Source organism: Ctenocephalides felis, unplaced genomic scaffold (genome assembly GCF_003426905.1).
Source record: "Ctenocephalides felis isolate EL2017-DRISC unplaced genomic scaffold, ASM342690v1 CF-g0.4_SCAFFOLD_03572, whole genome shotgun sequence".
In the NCBI taxonomy this organism is placed as follows: Eukaryota; Metazoa; Arthropoda; class Insecta; order Siphonaptera; family Pulicidae; genus Ctenocephalides; species Ctenocephalides felis.
The window spans coordinates 23997734-24022429 of record NW_020539726.1 but is presented as its reverse complement, the minus strand read 5'-3'; the positions used below and the strand labels follow the sequence as shown (position 1 = coordinate 24022429).

At 28.4% G+C, this 24696-nt stretch overlaps 1 protein-coding gene across 1 annotated transcript; it reads right to left on the bottom strand.

Moving 5' to 3' along the window:
• Positions 1–706: 706 nt before the first annotated feature.
• LOC113388251 lies at positions 707–21154 on the bottom strand. Its single transcript, XM_026625650.1, has 6 exons — positions 21139–21154; positions 9117–9206; positions 5235–5478; positions 3238–3323; positions 2525–2750; positions 707–1004 (listed from the first exon to the last, which is right to left on the bottom strand). Exons 1-6 carry the CDS (start codon positions 21152–21154, stop codon positions 707–709), a joined length of 960 nt encoding a protein of 319 aa, XP_026481435.1.
• Positions 21155–24696: the final 3542 nt, after the last annotated feature.

Genomic DNA, 24696 nt, shown 5'->3' with positions numbered 1-24696 from the left:
ATTTATATTTATTACGTTTTAAAATAAATATTATAATTAGCTCTATATCCCAAACAATGCAATCAAAACTAGTAACAACTCAATGAACATGCAGAAATTTTGACTTGAAGTTTGAAATTATATATGAGGTGAGTGTGACCACACATTTGAAATTATTTTTATGAGTGATCTAACATTCAATTTGCATATTTATTTATAAACTGTATGTATTACTAAAGCAATTATTTTAATAATAATTTTAATTTACATATTTGGTTTTGAAATATATTATTATATATTATATTATCTATACTTAAATATATATAATGTCTTACGCTCTAACACGAAGAGATTTTTTTATCCTGTTCTTTATAACATCGTTATATAATATCTTTATACATAAATCTATATAATATTATATTATAAAGATTACATGTAGCTTTCAAATGGTTCTCAATTACAATCTTCGAAAGTGTTAAATTTCATTAGGAGATTTTTTTCTAAAATGTTTGCTCATTTTAGTTTGAATTTAATTATCATAAGCTTTAGTTTTACATTTTCTGAATTGGAAATGCATACAGCAATTCGTATAATAATGGACGAATTTTCTGGTTAATTTACCTTTTTATAATTAGCTTACATTTTATCCTTGAGGCAGACATAAATTGTTCAGAAAACACTATATATAAACAATCTTAATCAATTTTACTACTTCTTCATACACTTTCTAACCATAAGATATAGTGTACCCCATGCTGGACATCAATGTTTCTTTAATTGCCGGTTGTAGAGCTCTTTGCATGTAGGATGTAAGCAATCCTCGAATTCCTTTCGAGAATATATCTTCCATTTCACGTGTTACTTCATTGCCGCCTCCATCGTCACCAAAATCTTCACCAAGTTCTAATTCACCATCATCAGTTGTATCTCCGTAGAAATCTGATTCGAATACATCGAATATTCTGGATTGTCGAGTTTCAGGCTCGTTGTCGTATACAGTGAATCGATCATCTCCTAATCCGGATCTGATAAAATATAAAGTCAAATGATAATATATTACATTATGAGTAATAATTTTGACTTCTTAAATCAATTCCGTTTTTTAACTTCCCGAAAGAGAAGTTTATGTTTTCATCAAAAAATCCGAATTGCTAATTTTATGTTTTCTCGACGTTTCAAGCCATTCTGAATCGAAAAAGACCAAATTTGGAAAAATTATGTATGTGTATGTGTATGTGAATAGATTTTTTGCCGTAAATCGACGTTTTCTCAAAACCGGCTAGACCGATTTCAAAAATTTAAAAGCCATTCGATGTATCGCGATGAGGCGTTTATCAATTTTGCACGACGATCAGCCAAGCCGTTTTTTGTAAATAACAGTAAAGTGAAAAATTTTTTGTCCACGTTTTAGCCCGCAGTTCTAAATCGATTTTGAAAATTCAAAAACCGTTCGAAAGATATTGGTCGGGAATCGTGCTGATGAGTTTTTAGTAGAGATCGGCCGTTTTCTTGTAATAAAGTGTTAAATTTTTTTTTTCGACAATTTTTATTATTATTTTTTTGACGGTAGATACCATTGTCTTCTAGATCATACTAAAATATTACGGCCCTACGACAACTAGCTTAGCTTTAAAAATTTGCCAAAGTTTGCAAAAATTAGTATCGTTTTTTTTGGCATTTGTCAAAATTAGACTTTTCATCGATGATTGCTCAAAAACGCCTGAACCGATTTCAGAAATTTAAAAATCATTTGATATGTCTCAATGAGGACTATCGCTTGCCAGTTTTGTGCGACGATCGGCCGAGCCGTTTCTTTGAAATTTGGAAGAAAGTGTTAAACTTTTCGTCCACATTTAAGCTCATACTACCGAATCGATTTTCAAAAATCAAAAACTGTTCGAAAGGTATTACTTGGGAATGATACTGATTAGTTTTCGGTAAAACTCTACCGAGCCGTTTTCTTGTAATTAACTGTTGAAAAAAATTTAATCCGATTTTTATGGATATTTTTTGGCGATATATACCATGGTCTTATAGAACTTACTGAATTATTAATGCCTTGTATCTCAATTTTAAAAATTCATCAAAGTTTGAGAAAATGAGTATAACTTGGTATAACGATAGAGTACTTGGTCTTAATAAACGTAATAAATCAAAGTCCTATGGAAACTGGTTCAATTAAAAAATTATTGATTTTTGAAAATTTGCTTTTAGAAAATACTCCGTTTGATGTCTTCGTTCCTTTTCAATTATGTGTAATAAATACACTCGGAATACTTTTAAACACTCATAATTAATTTATTTGTTATTGATTAAGTCGATTATTTACACATATCGGGAAGTTCATGTAACTGCCTCAAGGCAAAATACCAATACCAACTAGTTTATTATAAACTTTAATAGTATATAAATATAACAAAGTGGAATATTAATTGTTTATTCAAGAATAGCTTACTTCTTTTGAATGGACTTATTTACATTACTTTACAAATTCACATTATAAATAAAAGCAAGTTCAATTTGAACAAAAGCAAGATAGATTTACCTTCCGTGACTCTTATGCTGCCTGTCATAATATTCATCTTGATAATCATTTCTATCGTTATAATAACGTGAGTCGTATCTGTACTTTCCATTTCTGTCTCTTCTTCCATCAAAATCACGATCCAAGAATGGATCATAGTTGGCACCATGAAATAGATACTTTGAATTTCTTCTGTGCTGGTGATAATTTCTTACCTCACAACCGTGAGCAAAAACACTTAGGAAACCTAGCAATTTTTAAATTATTAGTTAAATTTAATTGCATTCAATTGGTCTGACACTTTTCTGTTCACATATCAAAAATATAAATCAAACGCAAGTAAAATTTTGCATGAGATTATAATATACCAGATGGCAGAGAAGAATAATTAGAAATTGATATATCTTCTTTGAATCAAAATAACACTCAAAAGCCAGTTTTAGTTAAAATATAATGGTTAATGTAAATTTATTCAGTGCTAATTATTAGCAGCACTTTCGATTTTTTTATATTAACATTGTTTACTTTTACTAAAATTCAGGAAATACTGAGATATACCTTCATAACAATGACCTTTAATTGGTTAGTTCTCACATTATCATTTCTTGTATTCTTACTTATAAATGATCAATCGAAAATAAAATTGTAGAGAACTTGTAGTTCACTTTTTTACTAAGATTTTGCACAAGCAAATAGATTATTTTTTCTTTATGAATTTTAAAATTATATAATACCTGGTTCGGTGAATTGAGAATCCGTACGAACGCTGACGCTTCCTTCAGATCGCGACAATGGTCGAGTTGTGAAACGTATTCCCGCTCTGTTAAACAAATTTTTTTTATTATACTCTGCATTTGTTTAAAATAAATGTTTTCATACATAGTTTGCTTAAATATTTAGGAAGTTAATACAATGGCAATTAAAATTACATCTGAGTTGAAGTTATATAACTCAATTTTTGTTATATAATGCTGAACAAGCCTGAAATATATGCGTATCTACTCATAGAACTAGTTCTATAAGTGTTCTATAAGTTGTTGTGAATTAAATTGAATTTTTACGTTTGACTTTTAGGAATGCTATGTAACCATATATTGCAATGTAATCATATAATCGTTTTTATTATTATTTTAATTATTAATTAAGAGACTTATATTTTAGATAAATAATCTAATGATTGTCCTTACCAGCAGAATTTATATTTTTACCACTAACGCTATTAAAGACAATCCAAAAACATAATTTTGAACTATGATATTGAAGCACTGCTTTAAAAGACCATTTTTATATGAAATATATTTGGGTCTATATTTTAGGTGAAAACCGACTATCACTTCTGATTGATTTAAGGCTATCCGAAATTAGGGCATCAATCCGAAACTCCTGGTTATAAAATTAGCGCTTACCTCAACCTATGAATCCCTTAAAAATGGATTTAACTCAACAATATTAACTGATATAAATAACTGTAAATGTGATTAGCGAACAAACAATCATGGATTCAATAATTTAAATACCTTCCATATTACAGAAAAGTATTTATAAATATTGATATTGCTTTTCATATCTATTATGATTTTATATATTTCTATATTTTCCAAAACGTTAACATTTTATATATTTTCAAGAATTATTAACTTCTCGAAGGCCAAGTTTGTTGTCGCGAGAAAATCCGATTTGCTTATTTATGTTTCAAGAAATTCTGAATTAAATGAGATCTTTGGTAAAAGTTTTTGTGTGTGTACGTGAGTTGATTCTTGATCATTTCTCGAGGTTATCTCAAAAATGACTGCACCGATTTAAAAAATTTAAGCCATTGTATGTAACTCGATTAGGACTAGCTTACATTATAAATCTTAGAATTTTTTGTGGTGAGCTTGGGCGATTCTAATCAGAATCTATGCCGAACATCTAAAAACGTTTTAGTTCAGTCATTTAAGCTTAAATTAGGTAAGAGTTTCGAAATTCGAGATACCCAGCTGTAAGTCTGGGTATTTTGCACCCTAAAGTTGTCTCAAAGCCTACATATGGTAGAGTATACGCAATATATGTAGGTTTTGTGACAACTTTTAGGGTCCAAAATACAAGTATTTACAGACTTACAGCTGGGCATCTCGAATTCCGAGGTGAACTTACTATAATGACTGAACATTTCGTGTTTTTGTAAGCTACTGATTACAGCTGACGTCCACAAAAAGAGAAGTGCAATGCGTTTAACAAATTAAGTAATTTATACAATTACATATTTTATAAGTAATATTCCGAAGAGACATCAATTGGAAATCGTATTATTTTTAGTAAAAGCAAAAATGTTATTTTAGTAATAAACAGTTGAATATTTTATCTAATTAGCTGAATTTCAATTAATTTCTTATAAATTAATTTGATTATGTATATGAATCGGAAAGTTCATCCAACTTGCCTAAAGGCAAAATGCTACTTACTAGTTTCGTTACTGTTTTTATTTTCATCAATCTAAATTGCATAATTTTATAGAGACTTGGAGACAATGATCACTGTCAAAATGAATTGAACTTATTAGGACTCCCTGTTATATTCTTTATATTTTTTGCCATTGTTTTCACATAAAATCCAGACCCCAAATCTTTTGTGATCTAAAAATTACATTATCACTGACTTCTCAATAGTTGGTGCAAACTATTTTCCATGAATACATTTAAAAGTAAATTACCTTAAAATTACGTAAAGAATCTATTACTTTATACGGTACCTTCGCAATCGCAATACCATGTTGCATGTCGCGCCACGCGGCCTGAGCGACACGCTTCCACTTATCGTGAGATCGGGGAAGAGCAGCTTCGTGTCCAGGCTGGAGTTGTCGGCGTTGAAGGCGCATCGATCGACCCGAACCCAAGACGGCTTACTTGGCATCCTCACGCGCAGCTCGCTTATCACGACGTCTGAGTCGAGGGATCGCATTGGCTTCTCGATTGTAAGCCGGTTTAAATCATTTTCTATCTGATGGTGAATGATTTATTGTTACAATATGTTTTCCTGTGATTTGAATAATTAAAGATGCGTGTATATAGCGACAAATAGCTTTTTTAGCAATAATTAAATTAGGGACCGTTCAAGTATTACGTAAGCACTATAGGGGGGCGGAGGGGTTGTTGATTTGCTTATTTTGGGTTGACATGGGGGGCAGGGAGTCTGGATGATGATCACGTCATAGATAGTATTTTTATTTTTTTACCGAATGGCAACCTTACATTGTCTTTGCCAGTACCAAAAATTTAAAATAAGTTTGTTATGTTCAAAAGATTATAATAATTTTGTTACTCTATGTTGAATACCATATCAGTAAAATCTCTACATCCTAAATCTATTTTCTTATTTTTAAAATTATAATTATAACCTAAAAATTACAATATTTAAAAAAAAACAATACATTAATTGTAAAATGTTTACGTAAGCATGGGGGTAGGGGGTAAGAGCTTTGCTTACTTTTGCTGACAAGGGGGATGGGGGGGGGGTAAATAATTGTAATAAATCTGCTTACGTAATACTTGAACGATCCCTTATCTAATTTATGCGGGACCAATCAAATAAATATTTGATTGGGTTTATTTCGTCCATTAATCACGTGGGGCTTAAAGGGGAAGGGGCGGTTTGACAAGAAATCACGAAATATCACGTGGGAGAGGAGAGAGTCTTGTAAGATATCTTGCGTATTTATTAACTTCCCGTAGGGTAAGTTATTGTAATTGTCACAAAATCGAAATTGAAATTTTTTATATTTCTTTACGTTTTGAAGGTTTCTGATCATTTTGGCATTTCTGAACATTTTGACACACTCGATTCCTATTAATATAGAGGTGCGCTGATTAGTTTTTGGCAAAGACACAGCTAAGTGTGCAGAAAATAAAAATCGAGTTTTTGAGACAACGGAGCATCCGATTTGAATAATCCTAAAAACATTCAATTTGTAATTACGGGGAGAAGTGGTGATTAGTTTTCGGCAAAAGCATGTCCAGCCGTTTCAGAGATACCTAGCTAAATGTGCAAAAAATTGCAGGTTTTGAGAGAACTAAGCATCCGATTTGAATAATTTAAAAAGCCCTCTACTTGTGTTGACGCAACGATTGCTTTTGGATTTTTTTAATTACCGAAAAAATTTTTTTTGAATATAGAAAATAATTCGAATTTTAATTTCAGCTGCAGTTTTAATTCTAGCTGCAGTACTAAATCTCACTCAAATACTTCAAATAAATAATTTTAACTTTGCTATTTAGTTTATGTAATTCTTATAAATATTAGACAGTGTCCTTCATTTTAAATTTTGTTTATTTACTTTTCTGTAAAGATATATAAGTATAGTATTTATAATGATCTATTTGAAAACATTTAATATTTCTCGAATATTTCATTACAGTGCGAGAAGTTCCAGCAATTTGCCTTGAGGCACGATGCCATACACTACTAGTTTTTTTACCTGAATTTGGAAAAAAATCCAATGTTTTTCCAAAAAACTTAATAAAATACGTTTTTTTTGGTACTAAAACCACTTGTAACGTTTGGTCGGGCAGGGGGATCATTTTAAATATCACTAAGTATCACCAAGTGGGGGTCCAAAAATCCTTAAAAAACGATTATAGCTAAAGCTCCTTAGATAAGCATTAGCTAAATTAAATAGAGCTTTGTCTTCATCCTTAGATCGCCAAATTAGCTTGAAAAGCTGTCGATATTTTTTGGTATTTTTGTATTTAAAACCTATTTCCATATGCACAGTAACCATATAAAACGAACTGTCATCAACTAAATAATTTTACTGAAATGAATCAAAATTTGAAACGAGTTTGTTACTGTTTTTTTTTAATTTTTTCTAAAAATTAATTTCTATTTACTGCACTTTTTGCTCCGTATCTCCTGAACTGCTGGACCGTTTTTGGCCAAAACCTAACGAACACATCTCCAACCCTCAATTGGAATCAAAAGCTTTTTGATTCAATGAAATCGTTTGATCTGTTCTGCTCGAAAATATATTTTTTTCACTTTTTTCTCCATATCTTCAAAGCCGCTGAACCTGCCTTTGTTCAGACAAATGAAACGTAAAGACATGCAAAATATTACATTTTCGATTTTTGGATGATTACTATAACTTACTCTGTGGAAAGTTTATACTCCGCTTTAACGAATGATATTAATTATAAATGATATTATTATTCTAAAATAAGTAAATTACTGTCATTTTATGATTGCTGTGCATATGGATGTTTATATGGATTATATTAAGGAGCAAGTACAGAATTGATTATAATCATGCTATTTTTATAATTGGTATTTTTATAATTCTTTGCTGTCTAGATGCCTATTTCTCGTGTTAATTTACAAAATTATACGTGGGTGGGTGAAAGGTCGGTGGATTTGAAAGCTTTGCTTACAATTTGCACTCACTTCAAAATAATTATAAAAAGAACAACACAATTATAATAATTTCTGTACTTGCATCTTAATATAATGAATACTAGTACGTATATTAATGACCATTAGTCTACATGGGGACCATTAACATCAGTGTGCTCTAGAAATTTCGCACTAAAGACAAAAGTGAACAAAACAATTACTGAATCGAAACCAAGACATCATTCGGGTCGCAGACTGGTTTTTCTTTACAATTTATTTCTTTACGATTTGTTGTAAAATACTGTATTGAATGATATCCAAATAACGGGTCATGGTTTTGATTATTTTTCTAAGTTTATAACATAATAACTATTATTTATTCCATTAAATGAAGTACTTTTACGCAACCGTTTTTTGTGCATATCAAAATGAATTAAATATTTCATAAGAATTATCTCTTCTGATTGGTTCTATGGGTCGTGGTTTTGAACCCCGCTCTGGACAACTTGACATCGTGCAGTAGCGATGTTAATTTCACTTGAATGTGTAGATCAAAAATATGTGTCTTTGAAAATAGCCCATTTTGGGCACTGCAGTGTGCAATGGCAATGGAAAATTTCTCACGCTATTGTTTCCTGAATCGAGTTGGAGTTGAACTCAGTTTTCGGACCTGCCCTAGGGCTATACTACCCATATATATAATAATAATAAGTAGTACTACTAATTATATTTATATAATTATTTAATATTAATTATTATGTACATATTTTCGATCGCTTGGACATCTCTGTCCATTAATGTGTGACTTTTTCTTGTCGCAGATACTTTATCATCGTCATCCTTCGGTGCCAATTTTCTCCACAGCTAATTTCATGCTTTTTGAATTCATTTCGAGGTCAATGTTGGAATATATAACGTAAAATGTTTTTTTCGCGCTATGATTCGGCGCTTTTTTAACGTTGCATTATGCTACCTTCAATAAATCAGGAAGTTGATGAATGCATTTTATAACCGTTGCATAAAAACTACTTGGTTGCCGTAATAAGAAGACCTTGTGTTTCCTGCATATTGATTTTATAAGGAAATTGTTTTGCATTTTATGTTAATACATAACATAGTGAATAATTGTGGATGTTCGTCACCGATATGTTTTTTTTAATTTGTAAGTAGTTCTAACAAACATCTTAGTACTTAAAAATATAGGAAAAATGCTTTATAAATAAATTAAATTATAAATGTCTCACCTTGCTCTGAGATCTGGCTGCTTGTCTTTTCCTCATTAAATCTAATGCAGCTTCTAATCTAGCACTGCACCGACTATCATATCTACCCGCGAATGCTAAATGGAAATATTAAAAGAAAAATTAATATATTTATTATACATTTAGTTCATATTTTTTAATTATTTGAAGTACATATTTTTAATTGCTAATATTATTGGTAATATTATTTTTTATTAATTTAATAACCAGTACGGTAAGTTATAGTAATCGCAAAAATTGGACGACGTGCTGATTAGTTTTTGGCAAAGGCAGATTCAGTCGTTTTGAAGATGGGGGCAAAAAGTGCCAAAATGGCAATTCGGTTTTTAAGAGAAACGGATTGTCTAATTTGGATAATTCAAAAAACCTCTCACTTGTATTGACGAAGTGAAGAAATAGTTAATTTTTGCGATGGCAGCCCTAAAAAGTTGAAAAAAATGCAATTTGGTGGTGAAAAATAATTATTAGATTTAAGGTAGGTCGGGGGCATGAAGGTCCAATTTGATATTGAATAATTATATTGTGAAGTGGAAAACAATTGTATCATAACATATAACACATATCAAACAAACAACTATCTGACTATGTTCAGTAAAAATCCCAGCAATTTTTTTTAAATGTGATTTTTTGCTGTTTTCTAAAAATTTGGTTCATTGGGACTGTCAGGGGACAAACAGGTCTCATGTTCAATTTTGATTTGAAAGGATTTTTACGAAATAATAGCTACAATATTCAACCAATGCAAAATTTAAATTACAAGCATGCATTTTTACAGAGACAACACGGTTTAGTTGGTCTCTTTGTCAGGTGTAAGCTATTATAGAGGTTATATAAAAAAGACTGTTGAATCTTACTTAAAATTAACAATACATCATTAAATAACGTTTACATTGAAATTAACAATATATCATTACAAGAACTATATTAAAAATTATAAAAGTCTGGAAAACTAAGCAATAGTGCAACCAAAGTTAATAGCAAAACAAATAACAATGCAAGAAAATACTTTTGTTATGGATTTTTAAACGTTGCCGTTTTTCTCATCGAAAGTAACGTTGTAAGAATCAAAGTGGTGTCTGGTTATACATTTTTTTCGCTTTACTTTCAAATATTGTCGTTAGAAATTTTTTAACTTTACTGATTTTTGAGATATCGGTGGTGGATCTTTATACCCGCAGACCTTTAAGCCCATTTCTACCCTATGCACATTGATATATCAGATATTTTATAAAGATTTTAATAATAAATCTTAATTTTATGACCAATTATTTAGGTTCCGTACCAATATTTATAATGTTTAAAGTTCACTTATTCAGTTTAATATTTCTCGACATTTATGGATCAACCGACTTGAGAGCTTCAAAATTTTCAAAATGTTTGAAAACTTTCAGAAAAAAATTACGTTACAAGATGTTAGCAATTTGTTTTAAGACTCGATATCATATACTAATCTATACGCACTCATTAAAAGTATGCTTATTATTTTCAAAAGATTTGAAAGATTTTAACTATTCTCTAATAGTGCGTATTACGTGACAATAAAATGAACGCATCTTATTTGTTTTCAGATTAATTAACTCACGGTTTGTAGTAGTATTTTCAAATAGAGAATTTTTAATCATATCACTGTTATTGTTTTCTATGCCGGTATTCCACGATATAATCTAAACTTTCTTTCTCTGCAAATTTGAAGCTTTATCTACAATGTGTAAAAATATTTTGCAAAGTGAACGCAAATTATATGACTGTTTGGTATTGTCGAAAATTATGCACGCAAAAAAGATAGATACAAAAAACACTATTTACAAGAAAAACAGAACAATTGAATTGAGAAGAATGTTGATAATCGATATAAATAAAAAGTAGTGAAAGGATATATATGAAATTTTTACTAGATTTTAATGAATCTGTTTCATGTAAACAAGTCATTTAGTTCGTAATTTTGCTTAATGATTTCAGACTGATTTTGCAATATTCTATTATTTTATGTATAGAACTTACAATAAAGATTTATTTTTGGGAAACCTTAACATGTGCAATTTTCATTGGTACTCTAATAATAAATTAGTAATTTCACGCTTTGAATTGCGAAAGTCTGTTTTACGGATTGTGTGCCACGCGAAAGTGTAAATGTAAAATATTTTCCCTGCTGCTTTAATTAACGATAAAAGTGAAGATTTTTCAGTTATATTTTTTTGTTATATTATCTTACTATTTTCTATTGATAAGTCAATAATAAAATAAATGATAATTTAAAAATCTTATGAAAATATGCTATTGTGTCATTTAATTCCTTTTCGGATAGATTTAGCAAGATATACTTTCTTACTTTTTCTTAAAATTATATAATATGTTTTCTTCTATTTTTTCTGAATGATTTCAACAAGATGCATTGATATTTAAAAATTAATACCTGCAGTTTTTTTTCTCCTCACAATTTTTTCTCCTTCGCACGTCAATAAAACCAATATAATTAGGTATAATTGGTAATGCATTGTATTTTTGTTACCATTTTAGTTTATTAATTATAATTTGATTAAAATCTAATTTCCAGGGCAGATTTTTTGGTACAATCAAGCTTTAGGACAAATAACAAACAAAATTAATAAGCACTCTTCCCATTTTTACTCTTTAGAAGACAATACTGTAGTTGACCTTTCCACTTGTGATGCATTTTGCATATAATGTTTTTTGATTTTTATTATTTTTTTCTAGAAATGTTTCTTAAACGCAAATTCACTTGATATCATATTTAGATCTATATAATGAAATGAATTAATTAACAAAGAATTAATTATTAATTGATAAATAATTGCAGTTTTTCCTAATTTTGCTCGGTATTTTCTTCTTTGCATCTTAATAAAACCAATACAATTTTTTATTGTATTTTTGTTCTCATCCTTTTTAGTTTTTTATTCATAATTCGGTTGCTAATCGAAAGCCAATTTCTAAAGCTCATCTTTTAGTGCAAACAGGCTTAAGACAAATAATGCAAAATAAATTTAATTTGCAGCTTTATTTCAATTATTAGTTACCAATTTGTTTCTGATTATTGGATGATTTCAATAGAATCATCAGGACTATAAAATAGATAGAGGAAAGTACAAAACAATTTCTAATTGGTATTGCATTGTAATTATTTTACAACTCTAGTTTATTAATTATAAATCGATCGATAAACGAAATCAAATTTTAAAAGTTTATCTTTTGGTCTTTTTAAGAGAAATATCAAATAAAATTAATCTGTATTATTTTCACTTAATAGTTGTCAATTTTATTTCTGAATAATAATAATAATAATAATAATAATAATAATAATAATAATAATATTACGAAATCAGGAGAATAAAATAGATATAATTAGAAAATTGAATAGAAAATTATTCCAGGTCAATCGTAAAAGCTTTATTCTGAGATAGGATTGATAGACTGGGATAGATTGTCAACTTCTTCAATTAAAATTAAAAATTAAATAATTTCATTTTTTTCTAATTTTGCTCAGTTTTCACTTCTATTCACGTTACGATTTCTAAATGTATTTTTTTTACTATTTTAGTTAATTCAAAATTTAAATTCAAATTTCAAGAGCTCAACTTCTGGTACAACCAGGCCCTAGATCAATAACACCAATTTAAATTAATTAGCATTATTTTTAATTAATAGAATTCAAATATTTTTTTCTGAATATTGATTGATTATAATGGAATCAGGACTATAAAAAGATTTAATTAGAAAACTTGCATAGGAAATTATTCCAGCTAATTAAAGATTGCTTTGTTTTGGGATAGAACATGAAACTGTCAACTAAATTTTAAAAATCTTTTTTTTATTTATTTAATTTTATTCTGCAATATGTATATATAATTACATTAAGCAGAACATGCTGACAAGTTGTTTACAATTAGTTGATTACAAATTGATAGATACCCCCTAGTGGTGTATCTACTAGAGCTAATATAGTAAAAAAAACTAAAAACAGAAATGTAGTAATATGAAAGAATTATATACTTAATTAAACTTTATAAGGTCTTCAGGTATTTTCTTTACTAAATCTTAAAAAGATATCTGATAATTTATTATCATTCTTATTAATTTTAATTTATAATTATATATTTAATCATTTTTATCCAACACAATCTTTGAGTTTTCAATATATTTTAAGAAATTAGTACAAAAATCAATTTGTTCCTTTCTTTTACAAAAATAACATAAGTTCAACCATTACATTATAATAATCACCATATGTATATAATATAAACTTACCCATTAAAAACAGATTAATGATAACAAATATATTCAATAACAACCGATTCGTCTTCATGTCGTGACCTAAAGACTTCCGACGCGTCAAAAGGAACCCGATAGCTTTGTACGTGCTTCATTCAAGTCTCCCTCGAGACGAGAAAATCCCTTAACAGGGCATGTCCCGGAGTAACTCTATGGCAAACCAATAAATCGAGGTAATAGATGCACATAAATTTTACTAGTGAATAAATTTACTTCGCAATCTAATGAACGGAATTGTCTAAAAGCACCACTTCACAATAAATAGAGTGTCAGATCTACACAAGCAAAATTAAAAGTTTTTTTTTCACGTTGCGATCTCAAACGCTTTGTTTGGAAGACTGATTGAACGAGCGACGTTCTCCCGAAGCCACTTGTTGTTTCCATTGTTTGCAGAAAAAGAGAAAATGAGATAGGTTCAGTTCAACTAACTGAATAATTACTTACATAGTTGCTCTATTTTTCTTTCTATTCAGTACTAGCCCTATATTTCTTACGTTTTCAAATGCTGCAGCGTACAACGTGTTCACTATCATAGCGAATCGTGATAAAGTAGGTGTGAAATTTGTGCCAAAGTATTTTTTACGGAAATTTTTTAAGGTTTTCTTTAATTAAAACCAGTTTTGGCGTTACACTTTTATTTTGGGCTTTCATTTCAAATTAATTCATTTATCAAAGAAAGGAAAATTTATGACAAATTTGCACATTAGAATATAGATAAACATTAATTACATACACAATTAATATATTTGAAACAGATTTTACATGCAGATTTTATGTATTACCATCTCAAAATTTAAATAAAGCAATTCTCATTGTATTTATTACTAGCGAAACTGCACATACAATGAATTCTTAATTTTCTGAGATTTTCTTGAATGATGAAATACGCTGATTTAAGAAGCTATTTGAGTATTAATCAGTTCTGAATTATAACAAAAATTAAAACATAAAATCTTGATTTATAATAAAATAAAAAATAAAATAAAATGATTTAAAGGAAAGATTTTTTAAAGCCAAGCAATACTGGATCATATTTTATAGATGATCATTTATTGAATCAAATAATACTATATTTTGTAAATTTTTATATGTAGAGCAGGGCGGGGACAAAGGTCCAATTCGACTTTGAGATATTGTGAAAACCAATCAAATTATATCATAACAAATAACACATATCAAACAAACAATCTGACTACGTTTAGTAAAACACCCAGTAAATTCATCATTACAGAAATGTTTGTTTTTTTGCTAATTTTTAAAAGTTTTTCACCTGGTCCTTTTTACCCCGTAAGCGGATAAGATGAAAAGGCCAATGTTTTATTTTTGATTTTCAAGGGATTTTACGAAAGATTAACTACATTATTGAGACAATGCTAAATATAAATTTCATAACTACATTTTTTACAGAGATAACACTGTATATCATCAGCAGCGTTGGAATAACTGTTTATTTAAATATTTTCTTGTAAAATAGCTTTTTCAATTTAATTTACTTTTTCATTTACTATTTTTTATTCTTGACAATTTTGCCAGGGTAAAGGTTTAGTTGGTCCTTTTTACTACACTCATATGCAAGCTTTTAATAGAGATTATGTAAGAAAATGTTGAATTTAACTTAAAAATAACAATACATTTTATAAAACAATTGATTAACGTATACCTAAAAATTATATTGAGGGCTGGGAAACTAAACAACAGTGCTCACAACCAAAAAAACTAACAACGAAAGAAAAAACATTTGTTATGTATTTTCTAACATTGCCGTTTATTTCCCGGTATGTCTTAAGAGTCAAGGTAATGACTGGTTATACAATTTTTTCCCTCTACCTTCAGATATTGTTGTTAAAAAATACCTAACTTTACTTGTTTTTGAGATGTGGGTGGTGGACCTTTCTACCCGTGGACCTTTAAGCTCTACTCTATTTTTATATTTTTTATTCATTATTTTATTTATTTATAAAATTCTAGATTATTTATGCATAAACTAAGGTACCTATTCAATATTAATTTAGTTGAACCAAATAAATCAAAGTTGATTCAAATATATTGATTATTTATAAAACTTGATCCTAGTCTGATTAATCTTTAAACTATTTCTGTGTAAATCGTTGTTATTAATTATTATAGTTGTTTATAAATATTATCAAGATTTTATAATTTTTTAAATGTTTTAGTCATTTGAGAAAGAAAAAGTAACTTTTAAACGAAACGTTAATTTTTCTATTTTATAATTTTTTTTAATAAAACAACTATATTGCTTAAAATAAAAAGAACTGTTGCTTCAATAATATGAATCTCTGAATAGTAATTTTTTCCTTACAATTAACTTAATTCATCTATGACTAGTTATAGATTTTTGCAAAGATATCAAACGGATATTAATTGCGTAATTTATCCTTACGTTCAATAATGTATGGTAATGAAATGTATAATTCTATTCTTTTAACATTCAACATGGAAAAACAACTTCATTTTATTGCAGATTATTAAGTGGAGTAATATAATGCATATGCATGCTTTGTTTGTTGTTTCCAATTAGTGTAGAAGTTTTTCTATTGTTTGACATCCGGATTTAAAGGTGTTTGTTTTTATAAATATTTTGAAGTTTCCGAAATCTAAAAATGAAGCAAAACTTACACTGTATTTGATGTTTGTCCGAAACATCTGGTTTTCACTTGTTTATGGTCAACTAATTTGGTATCTAAACTTACATGGACCTTTTAAACTTTTAATGAGTTTTGAAATCAAATTAAAAGACCCTGTAATAAAATAAGGCAAATTTACATGATAAAAAAGCTCTCTGTTAAATTAATTATAATATTTAATTTTAAAAAGGCTAAATAAGAAAACGCATTATTCACAAAGTAGGATCAATAATTATAAAATAATATCATTCACGATTGGTTTCTAGGCACAATGTATAAACATTACATACTACAATATTTACATCGGTCAGCTTGATATTTTGTATAATATATAATTAATATATGTTATCAAGTGAATTTTCTTTTAAGATACTTTTCTAAAAAAAAATAATAAAAATCAAAAATTATTATCCAGGTATGTGCAAAATGCATCACAAGTAGAAAGGTCAACTACAGGGTTGTCTTCTAAACAATCATCTGTTAAATTAACAAAACAACTAACGGTCTTAATGATTTTAAATCAAATGAGTGAGCAATTAGTGATCAATTAGTAGTACGATTTTGTATATTTTTATGTGAAAGAAAACGAAATGATAAAAATAAACGTTTTTATACTTATTTATAAGCATATAAATTGTAATATTAGGCCACAGAATCTGATAATTATTTTCGAAAGCAGTGTTTATTTAATCTAGCGATAATTGACGGTTAAAACTATTAATTATTTTAAGTTATTGTTCTTGATTTCTCAACTAAGAATTTATTCAACAATTCTCATTCATAGCTCAAGTCTGTGCACTTCCGTACCATTGTGCGATTTTTCCTGTTATTATGCCAACAATTTTCGCAAAAACTCAAGTACATTAAACCTACTTGATGTATATAGCTGTAACTTTAGTATTTTCTTCAAAAAAATGCAATATATCGATATTGGAGTTTCAGAAGATTATTCAAGTGATATTATTCAGTTATTTTAAAGCATTTGTTAGTGTTAGGGCATAAGTTCCAAAACTTTTTTGTGTCCTGAACCCCGTGAACTTAGCCATGAACCTCTTATTTACTCAATATTGTTTTTTAAGTTATAAAAAGTCAGGTATAAGTAAATATATATTATTAGCATGGTGTGTTGTCATTCACTGCACCATTTTCATTTGACTCTCCCAATTTTTTTTGCTGACGTGGACTATTTGAAAATTGTCATGGTCCCCTGGGGGTCCAAGTGGACCACTTTGGGAATCACTGGGTTAGGGTATAGCTACTTTTGAGTACTTTTAACTATACATTTTAGAATGCGTAAGCAGATTGATAAAACTTTTTTTTAAGTTTTGAACACAAATTAGGACTTAGCGTTTCTATGAACTGTTGTGATGAGTAATTTCCTTTCCCTCGTGGTTTTTTAGAAGACGATTGGTCTTCAATATATTTGCCATATTTTGTTATCAGAGAAATCAAGATTATGATCAAATCAAGATTATTGCTGTTTGAATCAATGTCGGAAAATGGTGATTTTCACTTGAAAACATATTATCATCCATGTTTTGTTGAAAGCCGATATTAGTAATGGTATCAGGTTGTACGAGTTATAGAGACTGGAACCTTTTGGTTCGAAGGACAAATCTCTTACCAAGTGAGTCATGGTGAGCCCAAATGAGGTATGATCATAAAATACTAAAGTTGAATGATCTCATGATGAACTGCATTAGCATTAAAGTCCATTATGCATGATTATCATTTAAAATAAAGCTTTGAAATTTAGGTTTGTAGTACGAACTTCATAACAATGAGAAAGCATATCGTTTATACTATTATTGTCAGTTATCATATACTACATAATGCGCTTTTGTTAGACAAGTAATATTTCTTATTGTTGAGTAGGTAAAATTATACATATCTGAACGCTTTATTTATCTTTACTTGAAAATTGAATTCACATAAACAATGGCAAGAGTTTATATTACATGAGTGAAAACAGAAACAGAAAGTGCAACATTACGATTATTGTTTGGAAAAAATATTTATTATAAGTGGGAATTCCATATGAAAAAGTGTCTAAATGACTTATTTAATACTTTTAATTTTGTAGAGTTTAGTAAAGGTCATATAATTTGGGTTTAATTAAACATTTATTTTTAAATAGGCTTTTTTTTATTAAACACGGAATTCATTCTAATTTGAAGTGTGTGAATAAATTATAATTAAATGAATTAAGAACCATAAGCAGAAATATCTCTACCAACGCTATTTGCATAATGTTCGAAATAATTAAATCGCTTCACACAAGCAATAATATTTTAATAGGTCTGTTTTAACTATTAATTCTATCACCATGCGAAGTTTCATACAAATCCTAAGTAAACCAGAGGGAAATCTTTTTGTACCAAATTTTAATATTTGGATAGAATATATTTTCATTCGATTAAGCAAATTATCATTAATATTGTGACATTAGATTATGCATAAAGATTATGATCTTTTTTGCAAATTGTTGCCGAATTTTTAATAAATAATTCATATGAACGTCTTTCTCTGTTAATTTTCAATGTAATAAATTGCAAATGAGAGCAGTGTGAAATATATTCACCAAAAATTTGAGCGGACAATGTATCGTCTGTTATTTTTGTTTATTCCCATTGCATAATTGAATTAATAAAATTGTGTTGCAATCATCATCGCAGACTATGGTATTCCAAACTAACGCAAATGACATTCAGTGGTGCTCAACGAGTTTTAAATAAATATGAACAATTTTATCTGCTTTTCATACTCATAAGTGAACTTTGAGATAAATAGATTGGTTTTAATTGGATATCATTGATGCTCGAAATTGTGCAGTCAGAAATGTTCTTTTTCTTAAAGACAACAGATTTAATCATTGATTTAGACATTTAGTCATCATTTAGTCATTGATGTTCAAAAATTGTGCTACCAGAATCGATTTTTTCTTAACGACATGAGATTTAGTTATTGATTTTGACTTTTATCTCTTTAATGCTCGAAAATTGTGCGGCCAGAATCGATTTTTTATTAACCACATGAGATTGTCATTGGTTTTTGACTTTTAGTCATTGATTCACAAAAATTGTGCAGTCAGAATCGATTTTTTCTTAACGACATGAGATTTAGCCCGAAAATATTTTTGAGATTAACTTTGAATTCAGTCATTACCATAAATTATTAAATATTATTAGTCATTACCATAGCATAATTATTAAATATGGGAATAATTATGATTATTATTCAAATTCAATCCATTCTAATTTCAAATTTTAATAATATATTTGGACATAACAATTAGCTTCAGGAAAACTGTGGTCAGATTCAAGTTCTCTTTGATATTAGACTTTCAAGATAATAAAAAAATATTATATATTTGCTTGATCTTATTTCATAAGATACAAAAACGTTACAATTTTGACGAGGTAATAAATAATTTGAATGTATTTTTTTAATGTCATTTCTTTTATATTTTATACCTAGCTTAAACACATTTGCTTTTCGTGGTTTATTAGTAAGAGATTTAGCCTCGCAATTACAAGGGACATTGCTTCAACGATTTGAAAATATGATCACAATTAGAAAGGAATCATACAATCATAACACATTAGTTGTCTTTCTATACAACAACTTTTGGGTAATAAATTCGCTGCTAATAAATATAAAAAACAGTGAAAATTATTTTTATGAATAATTTTGCCTTTATATGGAGATTATCCAATCATATCACAGTAAACGGACTTTTCTTTAAATTTTATTATATATTAGAAATGTTACAGGGGGAAGTCCCGTAACGCCGGACGGCACCTACCACCGTACACTCTATTTAACACGTATTATTTAAGCGAGTATAAATTTTTTTATTTTAATATACAAGTGAAAGGGGCGCGGAGGGCACACAGATGTAGGATCACGCGCCAAGACTTATCTGGGACGCACACGGCCACGGCGGGAGGAACCGTTTGCTGTTTTAGGCACAAAATCACGGCGTCACCTATATATCAATGAAAGTAATTCTAGTATATTTATGCATTTACATTTGAGTAGCATTCGAAGATGAAAGTAGTACTTGATGGTTATTCGTAAAATGGTAGAATATTATTAGATATTTTAAACAATTTTAGTAGGTACCACCAAATGAACGAACATGCCCTGTCCCTTAGTACCGGGCACTAAGTCGTCCCTTAGCGCCGGACAGTAAACATATTGATATTTCTTGTGGGAATGGACGTAATTTATTCTAATTATTTAACTTTGTTATGTGTGAGTGCTAACGGTCACTACATACCCCCATTTTTTGTATTTCCTAGTCAAAGAATGAAAATCTTATGATGAATGCTCCAGCTGATAGCATCGGTGTGGCCCAGCCAAAAGGGTAGATAAATAGTGATTCTTTTTGCAATATCTAAGAATATTCGTCGAACACACATGTACAGACATTCCAGAGTGTGGAGATGGATACATATTAATTCTATGCTGGATATTTTGAAATGTCCGGTACTAGGTGCCACTTTGTAAAATCATATTTTTTGTTGCCAAAGTTTGATTGATAGTATTAATTATTTTTTAGCAAAGGTCGCGTTCTCGTTAATTTAGTTTGATTTCTAACTTTGTTATATAACATAAGTCATAATTTAATAAACATTTCGTCAAATATTTTTTGATTTATTAATAAATAACTATATGCTTATTCCAATAACTAATATGAAATGAAATTATTAAACAGAGGTTTAAATATCTGCACCTTGAGAGCCTTTGAATGTCTGGCTGGACGCTTTCGGCTTACTACGAAGTTGCATTCTTGTTTTGTGTTTTGGTACAATAAAATATTACGTTATTTTTATTATTAGCTTGTTTATGACGTGATATGTCGAGTTGATGTCCGCTATTGAAATATCACAACAACGATTGCATTGCGTTCGTCTTGTCTGAATTGTTGCTGTTGAAACAACGCGAAAACGCAAAAAGAATAGAGTTCTAATGTGAGTGATTCGCCGATTGCTTCATACTACTTTATGGAAGATATCGCTTGCTGGAGAACGAATATAATGGATTTGTAGGAAGATTTGATAGTAAACTTTACCTTTAAATTCTGTCATGGTTACGAAGAAGTATGGTTTTTTTTTGATATTTTACAGCAATCAATTACATGCTCTATATGAGCAGTATTGATCACAGATTATTACTAGGGACAACGTTATTATTAGGCAATCTATTTACTGCCTCACTACTATCTGATATATTTTTTAAACAGTGTTTTCGGACAACCTCACCGTTGTTTTTCTAATTGGGATATTAAAGCAACGCCCCGAAGGGCTATTTTCACTTGGAAACACTTTGCTATCTATATTTCAAAATGAAAACTGATGTCACATATTTAATTGGGATATTAAAGCAAACGCCCGAAGGGCTATTTTAACTTGGAAACACTTTGCTATCTATATTTCAAAATGAATCTGATGTGTACATATTTAATTGCGATATACTAAGCAACGTCCCGAAGGGCCATTTTCACTTGGAAACACTTTGCTATCTATATTTCAAAATGAAAACTCATGTCACATATTTAATTAGGATATTAAAGCAATGCCTCGAAGGGCTATTTTCACTTGGAAACACTTTGCTATCTATATTTCCAAATGAAAACCGATGTCGTCGATCTGGGACTATTGCTTGACATCAGGCTGGCCGAGGCAGGTATCGAGTCTAGGACTTCAGTTTGAAATGGCATTGCTCTAACTATGTGGGAGCCAAAGTAATATAGTAACAACGTTTTTTTTGCTAGTTTAGATTGCTACATATTTATAGAGCCTTTTATACCATCTACTCACAATAATGTTTGAAGATTTTATTATCTTATTATAAGATTTTTGATAGCTAATTGTGGGTGTGCAAAATCTAATTATGTATACAATTACAAAAATTGTTGTGACGAGAACTAATATTAAAACTTGATTATGAAAACAATGCATATTTTTTTCAATATCCTCATTTATAATTAATTTTGTTATTCAATATTGCAGCAGTAACATTTTTAAACAATTATACTGCAAAAATTATTATATAATTAAAGTAATTTATTTATATTTACACTGGCTAACAAATTAATAAATTCGAAACGTTTTATAATTAAGCATCATTTAATTAAATAGTGCAATAAGAGTGTGATATATTCATATTCTCAAAGATATATATGCACAGTACATATTTACTTACTTAGAGACTGGTCATTTCAAATTAACGTTTTTATCGAATAAAAATTGATTGTTCAAGATATTAAACAAATTTGAATAAAATTGTGAGAAGTCATCGTAATAGTATCTAATTACTTTTATTCAATTGTTTCTTGCTTTGTTTAATTAATATTAATTAAATTCAGTTGATGCACGTGTTGAGAGAAGATTATATTTGAAGACTTTATACGTGAAGAGAGAAGATATATTTCATTGCAACTAAAATATCCATTGCACGAGAAATGTTTGTTGTTTTTTCTTCCAAATGATTACCACTAATATAAGAGTAAATATATTTTTTTCTATGAAATTTGCAATGTATTTCTTCACTAAAAATGATTGAAATGCATAGAATTCTTTTGCTTCTGTAATTTTGTAAACTATATGCATTCCACTAAAATTGGAAATAAAATATTTTGAATAAGAATTTTTTAAGTTAAAAAAAATTTTGTTTCTTTTACTAAAAATTAGATAATTGTAATTTCAGTAGAAGAAATTTAGTCTTATTTCAAAATAATCAATTGAAATCAATTAAATCTTGTTTGAGTTTTTTTTAGTTAAAAGCATGTATTTGGAAAATTATAAAAACATGCAACAATTCTATGTGTTTTATAATAATTGGTTGACTAAATATTAATAAAAAACATTCTTCAATAATCAGTTTTTTAATATATAATGCGCCTGGTTGTCGGTAAAATCGTATAAGTTTAGCTATTGTTCTTATCTAAACAGATCGTTATAGAAAAGTAATTATCTATTTGTGATTAATTCAATTAGAGTTCATACATTTTAAAATTGTTTGAACAACTTTTATTATAAAACTAATTTTAATTTTTTATCAAGGTTAAAGACTTTTGTCATTCTTTCTACGAACCAACGTATGATGAAGTTGTGGATTTGTGTGATAGGTTGCACTACCGCTTATATTCTAATATATGCTTTAGCAATACCCAATTTTATTTCACTAAATTGATTTAATTAATAAAATAGAAATAGTTTCAGATTCTGTATTTTTATCATTATCATCCTAAGTTATCGTGGAAAATGGTTGAACTAAAGGATCATATTTTAAATATTACATTTCAGTTTATATGAAAATGTAGTTAACGAGAGCATTAATTTTTTGATTTCAGATATTGCAAAGAGAAAACTAATACATTTTTATACATTCTAGGAGTATTTTATTATTCAATAAATGATGAATAAGTTTTATTTTATATAAGTTTTATACAATTTGTAGTTTTCTCATAATTCATCCAAGCTGAGTGAATTCAACTATGTTTGATCAATAAATTAGTATACTTTTTAAATTGCAGAGCTAAAACATGAGTTACCAAATTTTACACGTGTTATGAATTTAATGTGAGTGCTATTTTTCAATAATTCAAAAAATATGGCTATTAAAAGTGTTACGAGTTTATCGTATTTACTTTTTACTTGATCAACATCGCAGTGAGCAAATACGTTGTTCTGTAGATATTAAATTTCACTGCACCTGTATTTACTTTAGTTTCTTATAATGATGCTAATAGAATTAATTTCTAATTTAAATTAGCTCTTGATATTAATAAGAAGTATTAATTAATTTTATGCATTTGCACTCAGTAATGCTCATTCGTTTAAATATTTAACTATCATAAAAGTTATGAGAAGGATATAATCTAACATCATTTGCAAAATATAATGGGTATAAAATGAAATGAATGAATCTATATGAAGATTAAAATATGCAATTTTTGAATGCCTAATTATTGTAATAATTCTTTCTTAATATGTATTTTTCACTCTAAACATTTTTTTTAATTTTTTAAAGTCTATTATAAAGTGTGAATTTAGTATTGTGCTTCTCAAATTTAATTCTTTTTATCATCTTCAATTAATTTGTCATATTATTGAAATAATGATGGAAAATGAAAATAATTAAATCCAATTAAAAACTTAAATAAGCAATTCTTGAATGTCTTGTATAATCTGCGGTTAATTTGCGCGATTTAATTATTTTTCAATATACATTATTCTATCCTTAACATATTTACATGCAACCGAAATATTTTAAATTTTCAATGTAAATTAGAAGGTGAAAATTTAGTATTTGGAGCTTTACGAATCGCTTTTAATTAATTTGTCACGCGATTTATGAGAAAATATTCTTTTTTAAAGAATACACAAATGACTTCTTCAACAATATTCAAACACAGTTTAATTTCCAAGCTCATTTTCTAAAATATAAATATCTAAATATCTAGCTGAATATAAATTACAACGGAGATCTTTTACATATTCAATGTAAATTTAAAAGTGAAAATTTAGTATTATAAAGCTTTACGAATTGTTTTTATTCAATTTATGAAATAATTTACAAATGACATCTACAACATGTACAAAAAGCCACCAAGTATCACCTATTT